This window comes from Erpetoichthys calabaricus, chromosome 12 (genome assembly GCF_900747795.2).
Source record: "Erpetoichthys calabaricus chromosome 12, fErpCal1.3, whole genome shotgun sequence".
In the NCBI taxonomy this organism is placed as follows: Eukaryota; Metazoa; Chordata; class Cladistia; order Polypteriformes; family Polypteridae; genus Erpetoichthys; species Erpetoichthys calabaricus.
This window is the reverse complement of record NC_041405.2, coordinates 119,997,877-120,010,008: the sequence shown is the minus strand read 5'-3', so window position 1 is coordinate 120,010,008 and position 12,132 is coordinate 119,997,877. Positions and strand designations below refer to the sequence as shown.

Below are 12,132 nucleotides of genomic sequence, written 5' to 3'. Positions count from 1 at the left end.
GAATTGCTTTTTTCCTGAAATGGCACCCAAGCAGAAATGAGATGTGAAGTGAGCCAACAGATTACCAGCATAGTCAGGTCCTCAGATGCCAATCAATTTCACTCCAACCGATTTCTTAATTAGAAGCAGATTCTTATTGTTATTGAAACTCATTATTTAAATTCCATGACTTGTTGGTGTTCTCATTCTACCACAGCAGACATTTCTAAAACTGTTGATTTTCTTTTTTCTAAGAGTACCACCAAGGTGTTCTGTGGACCTGATCAATATTACTGCGACCTTCACCTTTCTTGATTAGATATCATATGATGAACACAGATTAACTAGTTATGTGCTAGCTCATTTTGCATCTCTTTATTGTTTGGCTGCTAAAAAATGGGGAAAAAAACAATTAAGGCGTGTCAGTCTGTGATAAATGGCCTGTGGCACTGGGCATATGTTAAATAAATAATCACACCACATGAGGTTCAGGCTGCAATTGGGCGTGGGTGTGTATGAGCAAATACACTTCGCTCCAGAGATGGTTGGGGTTCCTGGCTGATTGCACATACACATGTGAACGCGAGCATCAGTCAGGTGCCTCGTTATTGCCTCGGAGGAAACAATGTGTCGCACCTGCTCTCAATTAGTTAGGTCATGATAAAATAAGAAAGGGAGGACGGACAATAAAAGAACAGAGAGACAGATGGATGGGGTCGGAATGGGAGATGCCAGGGTGTGGAGAAGGCAGGCAGCTGGGAGGAGAGCACCTTGGAGAAGCTTGAAGCTGACACTCAGGGCCTGAAGAGGGCTACTCCAACTGAGTGGTTTTGTGTAGCTGGAGTGATCCGGAGCTCACTCCCATGTAAATCCAGGGAGAGGCAGTAGGAGATGAATGGAGTGAGGTGAGGCTTGGATTGAGAGCCATGGACAGCAGAGAGACCCGGGCCTGGAATTGAAGTTTGGCTGTGCCTGTCGCTTGGGCGTCTCCTCTGCTGTGAGTCACTGCCGGGGTAAGCAGAGGTGACTTTGGCTTTAAAAGGATGCACCCAGGACTGAGATTTTACAACTGATCACTGCCTAAGAATTTTAGGGTTGTTTTAATGGATTATTTATTTGGGATTTTTAACCTCCACGATTGTCGCTGTTTTTATTGGATTATTTCTTTATTATGGATGGAGCACTGCACTACGGAATAGTGTTTGTTTGATTATAATAAAAGCACCAATCACTACCCCTATACTGCACCTACCCTATACAGTATGTGTGTGTCCTCATTTGCCCAGCTCGTCTCGGTTATGACTATCGATGGTGTTGAGTTCAAGAGACCCCTGAACAGCATAGGAAACATGGAGCCAACCCGCACCATTACAGAGTCTTGAATAGTAAGTCAATTAAAATGAAGGTAATTAGCAGCAAAAATGTGTCCCTCTATAAGAAATTAGAATGTTAGAATGAAAACCTGCAGCCACAGTAGCACTCCAGGACTGGAGTTTGGAGACGGATGAAGAAGTAAGTGACGAGATATGAATAACCAAAATAAATAGTTTAGTAGTGCTATTTGATGGTACAATAATTAGATGACATATTTAATTAATTAAAATTAATTACTTTATTTAATCTTTTAATTATTTATTAATAATTATGATCATTCATGTCCTGCTAAGAAAGGTAAAAATGGCATTTTGAATAGTAAAGGATGAGGTTACATTTTGCTGATTAAACAGGCCAAAGTTGTAACCTGAAAGTCAATTAAATCAAATACTGAAGTCAAAACACTGAGCCAAAAACATGGTTGGAAGAACAAAGGGAAAGGTTCTTAACTGGGAGTTCTAAACTTTGAAGAACACACAAAAAATCTTTGTGGAACCCATGATCTTGGATAGCCAGATTATGCACTCTGCTGACCTTTATACTTTTGTGTGGTAATCTTCTATAACTCTCTGATGGCCAGTGTGATTTTTTTACACTGTGGTGTGCTGGGCTGGTAACATCAAACCAAGAGAGGCCCACCAAATCAACAAGCTAATTAAAAGGGCAAGCTCAGTTATGGGACACATTCTGGACGCCTGGAGGTCGTAGCAAAGGAGAGAACTAATACAAAACTGAGTGCCATTATGAACAGTGCTACACATCCTCTCTCTGACACACAAACACTGAGGACTTTCATCTAATGAATTATTCAGCAGAAATATGTCATGAAACTACTGGGGCTCTTTTATACCAACAGCAATACACCTGCATAATGGGACTGGGACTGCCAAGTCAGAACTTTTCTTTCTTTTCATTTTGTTCTTGGTTTATAGTAATTCCAGTGTGTGCTCCGACCAAAGTGTGTGTATATTTATTTATTTACTTATTTATCTACCTAGCTATGTTTTTACATATTTAAAGAGCTTCTGTAAAAAGCCAAAATTCCCCCTGGGGACAAATAAGTTCTCTCTATCTAATGTCACACACTGTAGGCCTCTGGTTGTTTTCTCATAGTAATGCAATTAAAAACACAACTCAAAATTCACCCATAAAAAAATGCTATCAGTAGGACAGGAATTAATTTCAGCCATTTTAAAACATCAGATCGAAAATGAATGTCAGAAATAGATTCTGCAACCCAAGAAACTTAATGTGCAAAATGATTAGAGCTTAGAATAATGAGGTAAATGAATGCAAAACATAGCTAGCAACTATGTAAATAAAAAACATAATTTATATGTATGGTGAACATTTTCATGTGATTATTTTTTATACTCATATTGTCATGTACACAGAGTGCAGGGAGATTCTTGTTTGCATGTTAGACCAACGCGCAACAGGTCACCACTGCCCAGTGCCATAATAGTTCAACACAATGTTGAATAAATGTTTTATCTATTATGAACACTTCACACGGTGAAAGGATCAGCTTAGAAAGGTTTTGAATCAAATGGTAAAGAAATTTTTTTAAGGGAAATAAAAAGAACAAAACAGGTAAACGTAGAAGTTACCAAAAGCAAAATCAGTGACCAAAACCAAAAGCGGAAAGCAATCGTGTGGCAATAAAACAAGCTAAACTTTTAAGTCGAGTAATCTAGAATTTTTTCACTGTGTCGCTCATTTACATAAGGTACTTTTGGATGTTGAAGTGCACAGGCCTCAGCCTTATGAATACCGTGATATACAGCAACATAGCAACAAGTAAAATGTCTCTGAAAAAGCATGTGAAAACATAAAATAATAAGAAATTTCATGTCACTTCTGACTGTAGGAAGTTCAGAAAACAAGATTAGGTCACTCATGTTTGGTGAGCTAATATCTATGCTGTCCCAGTACCCAATAAGATCAGTTTTTAAAACTGTTCAGTTTACTGCTTCAGTTCTATGGCTGAGTAGTTTGTTTCTGATTTCCATACTTCTCTATGAATCTAAACCATGTCTTCAGAATTCTCATGGCATTGATGAAGACCAAAAAAGCCGAAATCCTTTATGATGATAACCCTGTCAGAGGAGGCTGTGTTCTTTAGTGTTTCTGTTTTCTCTATTCTCCAAAAATGATATCGTCTTTGTGTGGTGAACACTTGTTGGCAACTCTGAATTTATACTTTCTTATGAAGTAAAGTTTGACCCTGAGCAGATGGTGTGCCACCATTCACAAATTTTACAACAGTAGATGTCTAAAATGTCTAAAAGTAGATGTCTTACTAAAAAATACTAGTAAGACACATTTTAGAGTGTAATTTAATCACCCTGCTGGAGAGTGAAAACAAAGCAGAGGCGACTGGTGTTGATTCTGTTGAGGATTTATGGATCATCCACCTCTGATTAGAACTTTTTCTGCTGCAACTTTAATGGAATCAGATATTTCCAGGGTCATTTTATCTGGATTACAATTTGTGCACTGGAGACAGATAAACATACAAAGTCTTCACTGTTTCTTTCAGGTTTCTTCTAATGTAAAATTAAAAATTTAAATCTACAGTTTCTCAAGCTGTCAAGCACCATTCTTTACTCTGGAATTCTTTCTAAAAGTAAAGAAGTATAATATAATGGAGTACTAAGTCAAAAAATGCTGAATACGCACAAAAATAAAGCCTTTTGTTTTTACTTAAAAGAAATATATAAATCCAACAATATGTCATTCCACTAGGATGCAGAGAAGAAAATCAACTAGTTCTGGTTTTTGCCTTTTATTTTTGCAAGATTTTATGTTCACAGTGACATATTACACTTTTCTCAACTCTAGTAATGAAAAACCTTAATAAAGCATATATTGTCTGTTTATCCTAGTCTGTCACATGTTATTGAATTTAGATTGGCTTGTTATGTAAAAGTGGTTAGGTCTCTAAAGAAGTCTTGGAAAGCCTTAAAAGAGCTTGTGTATTTTGAAAATTGCTGTGCTAGGAGCGATAAGCAGTTCAAAGTCTTACACAAAGAGAAGCTGTATTAATGTAATTGGCTTCCAGCGATACATTTTCAGTGTTTCTCGTATCCTTCTCAAGAAACATGCAGCCAGTAGACAAAAAGAACTGGGGCATCAATGTGACTCACACTGAGAGCAGTCTGAGGGTCTAAATTAAAGCCTAAACCCGTCTGAGTCCCAGTGTGAAGTACTGTGAACTGCTGCACTCTTAGCTGATGCTGAGGGTCACTTGTTGTCACGGAAGTTAGTTGCTTTTGAAGAGTCCATAGAACTTCCCTTATCTCACAAGCTTAACGCCGAAGCCGTTACTACATGAATGCCATCCGTTCCGGTGCATGTCAGAGTTTACCCATCTCTTGGATCCCAAAGTGTGTCACTGCCTGCTGGCCTAATATTAATGTATTCATACTTTGTCATTTAGTGTATGTAAATTTCTAAGTACATCTGTCACAAGATTATGTGTTTGTTTTACATAGTTGACATTTCTAAGTGTGAACAGAACTTTGAGTTTATAATTTGAGGGCAACTATATACAAATTAAATGTGTGCATGGTCGGATGAGGCAATGGTTAATGCCCACATTTAGTAAAGTTTATATTTTTCCCCATTTCTTTACGTTTTCTTCCATATAAAAAGTATTTGCCCCTTTGGAAATTTTGTTGGTATTTGTTTTGTTCTTTTTTTTTTTCTCCCACTGGTCAACAGAAAGACTCTAATGTCAAAGTGAAAATAGATCTCTGCAAAGTGCTTTAAATCAATTACACATATTAAAATCCCAAATAATTAGTCGTATCGGTGTTCACCCTCTTCATGCCAATATTTAGTAGCTGCACCTTTGGCAGCCATGACAGCCTTGAGTCGGTGTCCACAGGTCTCTGCACATCCAGATACTGTGATTTTTTCCCAGTCTTCTTTGCAGAAGCTCTGTCAGGTCATCGGGGGATCCATGCTGGAGGGCAGTAGCAGGTTTCTATGGCCTTAATCATAGAGGTGGATCAGAACTGTGGTTAATTTTTGTTTAAGATCTGATCCGTGTAGTTGGGATTTTATATGAGGTTTAATGTGAATTGTTCAATATTATTGTAATGATTTCTTCCTGGCTGACGGATAAATGGTTTTGAAGCATGCTTGGTTTAATGATATTGGATGGAGCTGTGATGCCCTGGACCCGCAGATGTGATTATTTTCCTTTTTCCGGGGCATCGATAGTCATGAAATACTGATGGACCCAGGCAACAGAGCAACCAAGCAGAACTTTCTTGTGAAAAAATAACCACAGTTATTATATACATGAATTAAAGTGTTCATAAAAATGCAAACCGTACATATTCAAAAGTACACAATAAATAATGAAATCGATACAACCATGCCTTAAAAGGAATCTGTTTATTTTAGGGTACAAAATGATCAGAAAATTCCAATAAATATGTTAAAATCCAAAGTGGAGAGGTAAAACCAACTCCATGCCTTCTTTAATTATTTCAGTGTTCTCATCAGGACAATGGGAGTCCCACCTGACACAGCCCACCGCATCCCAGTCTGCCACCTCTAGTGGTCACCACAAACCAGGGCTGTCTCCTATTTCAGATACCACAACTCTCAGGGCACCCTGCCCATCTCCGGATGCTGCAGCGTCAGAACTTCACTCCTTCATCCAGCTTCTGTGGCTTCTCTTCCTCTTGTCTGCTCCACCTTTCAGCTATGCAGCTGACGAGAGTGTAGTGCCCACCTCGCAGAGCTCTCACCCAGGCCTCAGTCCTGCTCTCCTCAAACTAATCAGCATGACAGATGTTGCCCAATTTGTCCACCTTTTGTTTACCTCTCCAAACCACTGACTGTTTTCTCTCTTCCACAACAGAAACAAAAAAAAAATCAGCTCTCTACTCTTCACTAACTTCCCTCCGTTTTGATTCCAACTTAGTGCTCAGCTGGTGCCTCTTGATTGCCGCAGTGCTGTCGACAGACCAGCAATCACCTACTAAGTTTAGTGCACACTCATATGTGCGTGCTCTGCAGCAGCCTGAGCTAATACGGGCTGTGTTGTGGTCAATAAAACCACTTAAGAGATTAACAATTAAAAGAGCCAGCACCCCTCCTGACTTGTTTCACCACAGGAACCCTTGAGATTCATCATCAGCTAGTGTCTGTGTTGGGGTCCTTGGTGCAGATCCAATCTAGGGGAAGCCACACTTGTTAAAATCATTATAAGAAGGGTAAAGTACACCACATCCATCAAGCCTTCATTCAGAGCCATTTCTGAGCAGGATCAAGGTGAAAACACAGCACTGTTCCTTTCCTGCCAGATATTACTTGCATTATGCTTGAAGACAGCACACTTTTTTTTAAAATGCTAAGCAATTGCAATGTATATGTACACTGTGACTACATGGGGGTGCCAGAGAACACAGACACAGTAACTCACCAGATGTTGCATGTATAAAAATAAAAGATTTTTATTCCACCAAAGCACGTTCCACAATCACGTCTCCAGTTAATAAGCCACAAATAAACAGTAAATTACAATTACTCTTCCACCTTCTGCGTGTCGCCCACTGCCTCCCGACTCTGATTCCTCCATGTGTGGCAGCAGGCTTCCTTTAATGCCGGACCCGAGAATGCTTCCAGAGTCATTCTGTCTCCTCTAGGAAGCACTTCTGGGCTATAGGCAAAGTAGGGTGGTCCTCCCCTGACACTGCCCTCTAACCTCTGCACACTCCATTACCCTAGCACCTCTGCAGATGTTCCGACTGGGTTCTCATGCGAGGACCACTGCCACCTAGTGCATGGGGGATGGAGCCACTCCCAAGTGCCGGCTTCTGTTGGTCCATCTATTATTTTATACCGGCCAATCCCTCCATCGTTCCTCTTGGGCAACCAGTCCAGGTAATAATCCATGCTCCTCCCTGGCCGAGATGCCCGTTCTCGTCCTATATACCAGTAATTTTGAGAAGCACTTGCTTTATTTTTTGTTTTTTTACATATTTTTATCATTTATGTTAAAAAAAATCTAGCTGTTTACATGCTTCTATCTCAATAATCTGTCAATGAAAATTCCCCTAAAAGACCAAGAGAACAAACAAGCAAAAATGCAATTATCAATATGGCACTGGAGAAGCGTAGCCAATGTAAGGGATGTTAATATGAAATTGGCCAATGTTAACCATAAAAGGTATAGAATATTTATGAAAATCTAGCTACGGTAAGAAATTTACTTTCAGTGTCTCCAGTGCTGAACTCCACAGAAACGTTTTTTTACTCAGATGTCACTTTTTTAGCCTAAACTACTGAACTGAAGTGTTGCTGAAAAAGCCATTTACTTTCTTTCCTTTTTACACTGTGAAAGTAGCCTCCCTGCATTTTAAATATATTTCTCCTTTTTCCCACATTCCTTTTTTCTGGTTAGTTGCATTCAAACAACATCAAGTCCTGCTGCTGATGTTTTCTTTTCAGTTTTATAATTCTTTTCAGCCTTGTCCTATCCTTCATCATACTCTTCACTAGAAGTAGTTGTTGCTTTTACGATTCAGTAATGCCTCCTTTCATTCATCCTTATTAATAAATTGATCAATGTCACCTGATTCAAATTCTAATTACTAAATCGAGGACCAAGTCACATATAGTGTTTTTAAAGCACCCTGCATTTGTGTCTTTTTGTGCCTTTTTTTCTCAGTAAAATGTTGACAGGATCTTAATACTGTAGTATGTTTTTACTTTCTCATATACGAAGTATAGGGAAAGTATTGTAATCTTCCAAAAATTCAACCTCGACATTTTAGACCTCACTGATTCTGATTTACTTTCTTGTAGGGAAAGTATTGTAATCATCCAAATATTAGATTTTGATGAATCTCGACATTTTAGACCTCCCTGAGTCCGAAAAAACATTTCTGGAATTTTGGCTGTATGTCTGTCATTGTGTGTGTGTGTGTGTAAACACAACAACTTGAGTACGCTTTCAGTTAGGTCAACCACATTTTGCATACAAGCATTAGGTACAAAACATAGATTTCTATGAACTTTTGAGCTATTTCCTCTAACCAGAAGTGGTACATTTTCATTCGTGCAGCTGCTGAGTCAGATTTATTCAACTTTACTTTTATAATAATTGTTCAATATATTATTAAGTTGATTTGATTTGTTGTTGATGGTTCTTTATTAAAGTACATAATTTAAAATATAATAATTGTCTTGCGGTTTACTTCTCAAATATCCATCCCCATATCTGAGTATTCGAGAAAGTCTAGGGAATTCACTCCCGATTTTTTGTTTTATTTTCCTCACACACTTCATTTCATGTTGTCGTCCGCAGCAATGCCTGTTGTTAGCCACACAGGCTTAGGCAATGCAGCACATGTTGTCACCACATTGACTGTGAGGTGATAATTTTGGATAAAAAATATTCAAGCTACAAAGACCTGAGTTAGAGCAATTGAAACATAAAGGAATGAAGAAAAGACAGACTGGTTAGAATTTCGATGGCACGCTTTGGTTATGCATTGAATTTTTTAACAGGGACTTTCTGTCTTGCTTGTAGCAGACCTTTGCCAGTAACACAACTTTTCTTTACCTGGCTCCTCAACAAATTTAAGTTTATGCAGTTTCATACCTATTTCATGTCATTTGCTGCAAAATGATCAAAATACGTATGGGCTGCAGCAAAAATGAATAATTTCTTTACATTTTACTTATTTCAGATTTCATAGAAAGACTTCTAGTTTGAAGTTAAAAAAACTCCTTTCCAGCTGTATTAGATATTGTCTTCCCATCAGCCATGATTAATTTAAATTCACAAAAAGACTTAAACTTAAACTTAAATGTTGCTGCTTTAAGAATTGGTATTATTTTTGTCTTGTCCCAACAAATGTTGTAATTACAGTGACTCCAGAAGTATTAACAAAAACTTAATAAATGTAATAAATATAGAATTATTGAGCCTTATGATTTTCTGATAAAGTTATGTTTCTTGTGCTTTTATTTCACATTAATAGATAGATAGATAGATAGATAGATAGATAGATAGATAGATAGATAGATAGATAGATAGATAGATAGATAGATAGATAGATACTTTATTAATCACCAAAGGGAAATTCACATACTCCAGCAGCAGCATACTGATAAAAACAATATTAATTAAAGAGTGATAAAAACACAGTGCAATTTAAAAAGTGCAAGGTGGAGAGTGAAGGCAGGTATAACAGACAATAACTTTGTATAATGTTAATGTTTACCTCCCCGGGTGGAATTGAAGAGTCACATTGTGTGGAGGAGGAACGATCTCCTCAGTCTGTCAGTGGAGCAGGACAGTGACAGCAGTCTGTCGCTGAAGCTGCTCCTCTGTCTGCAGATGATACTGTTCAGTGGATGCAGTAGATTCTTCATGACTGTCAGGAGCCTGCTCAGCGCCCGTCGCTCCGCCACAGATGTCAAACTGTCCAGCTTCGTCCCTACAATAGAGCCCTCCTTCCTCACCAGTTTGTCTAAGCATGAGGTGTCCCTCTTCTTTATGCTGCCTTCCCAGCACACCACCGCGTAGAAGAGGGTGCTCACCACAACTGCCTGATAGAACATCTGCAGCTTATTGCAGAGGTTGAAAGATGCCAGCCTTCTAAGGAAGTATAGTCGGCTCTGTCCTTGATTAGGTTCCTATACTCCTCCTCCTGCCCACTCCTGATGCAGCCCACGATAGCAGTGTCGTCAGTCAAACTTTTGCATGTGGCAGGACTCCGAGTTTTATTGGAAGTCCGATATATATAGGCTGAACAGGACCGGAGAAAGCACAGTCCCCTGCGACGCTCCTGTGCTGCTGACCACAACGTCAGACGTACAGTTCCCGAGACACACATACCGAGGTCTGTCTGTAAGATAGTCCACGATCCATGCCACCAGGTATGAATCTACTCCCATCTCTGTCAGCTTGTCCCTAAGGAGCAGAGGTTGGATGGTGTTGAAGGTGCTAGAGAAGTCCAGAAACGTAATTTTTACTGCACCACTGCCTCTGTCCAAGTGGGAGAGGGATCGGTGTAGCATGTAGATGATGGCATCCTCCACTCCCACCTTCTCCTGGTATGCGAACTGCAGAGGGTCGAGGGTGTGGCGAACCTGTGGCCTCAGGTGGTGAAGTGGTGGTGGTCTTCATCACATGTGATGTCAGGGCAACAGGTCTGAAGTCATTGAGCTCACCAGGACGTGATGTCCTTGGGACTTGGGTAATGCAATATGTTTTCCAAAGCCTCGGGACTCTACCCTGTTCCAGGCTCAGGTTGAAGATGTGCTGTAGAGGACTCCCCAGCTGCAACGCACAGGCCTTCAGCAGTCGTGGTGATGCTCCATCTGGACCCACTGCTTTGCTGGCACGAAATCTCCTCAGCTCTCTGCTTACCTGGGCTGCTGTAATTGTGGGTGGGGGGAAACTCTCTCCTATGCTGGAATCAGCAGGAGGGATGGGTGGAGAATACAGTACTCCGAGGTGAGAGTGAGAGTGGGTTAGGGTGGTCAAACCTGCTAAAAAAGTTGTTCATCTGGTTTGCTCTCTCCACGTCTCTCTCGATGGAGGCACCCCGCTTTGAGCTGCAGCCAGTGATGACTTCATCCCATCCCACACTTCCTTCATGCTGTTATTCTGCAACTTCTGCTCCAGCTTTCTCCTGTACTGCTCCTTCACCGCCCTGAGCTGGACTCGGAGTTCCTTCTGCACGTGCTTGAGCTCATGCTGATTACCGCTTTTAAAAGCCCTTTTCTTCTGGTTCAAAAGGCCCTTGATGTCACTTGTAATCCATGGCTTGTTGTTAGCATAGCAGCGTACTGCTCTTACTGGAACTACAATGTCCATACAGAAATTGATGTAGTCAGTAGTGCAGTCAACAACCTCCTCAATGTTCTCACTATGTGACCCCTGCAGGATATCCCAGTCTGTAGTTCCAAAGCAGTCTCTCAGAGCCTGTTCTGCCTCAGGGGACCACTTCCTGAATGAGCGTATATTACACATTTCAAACATATTTTCACAAAGTTTAATAAACAAAACATTTATGCCAATTCCAAACATTCCTTTTGTTTCTCACAAGAGTCTTTGGTGTTGATTTTTAAAAATCTTTGATTACTGACGTGGTTTTTAGGAGATCTATGCTGTTTTTTTCTGAATATTTCCTTATTGAAAACATTATAAGTATTTTCCTTTACCCACTCTACTCTTTTGTGTGTGCTTTCTCATCTTCCTGTTTGTTAGCCTCTGCATCCTCTGATTTATTCTCATGTTTTAATGACAGATTTTTTAAAATTTTGCCTAAAGAATATTCAAATAAATAATTCTGATCAGCCCTACTTCTTTTAAATTTAACCTGCAATCTGTGTAGATCTTTGAAACTGAATCACACTTGCGATGTTCTTGTATTAACATATCTATTGTATTTATCTGATTGTTTCTTCAAGGTCAGCCATTTAAACTTGATCCCAAAACAGCCCATAAGAAACTACGTCTGTCCAATGATTGCTTAACAATGGAGAAGGACGAAAGTTCTTTGAAAAAGAGTCACACGCCGGAGAGGTTCAGCAGTACTGGGTCCTATGGAGCAGCAGGGAATGTATTTATTGACAGTGGCTGCCATTACTGGGAAGTCTTGCTGGGAGCCTCCACATGGTAAGCAGTGCATATTTCACAGACTCAATGGGAAACTAACTCATTTGTTTCCTTTTAAATGGAAACAGTGGTCCTATCGAGCCATCAGCCAGATTGAGCATTGATTGGGGAATGGCTTGCTT

The 12,132-nt window shown here is 39.8% G+C and overlaps 1 protein-coding gene across 4 annotated transcripts in view; it reads left to right on the top strand.

Moving 5' to 3' along the window:
- mid2 (midline 2) overlaps positions 1–12,132 on the top strand; it is a 494,772-nt gene that overhangs the window by 466,097 nt on the left and 16,543 nt on the right. For all 4 annotated transcript variants that reach the window (XM_028816075.2, XM_028816074.2, XM_028816073.2 and 1 more), the window contains exon 9: positions 11,803–12,010. In XM_028816075.2, coding sequence (XP_028671908.2) covers positions 11,803–12,010 — 208 coding nt within the window. The remainder of the gene's footprint in view (positions 1–11,802; positions 12,011–12,132) is intronic.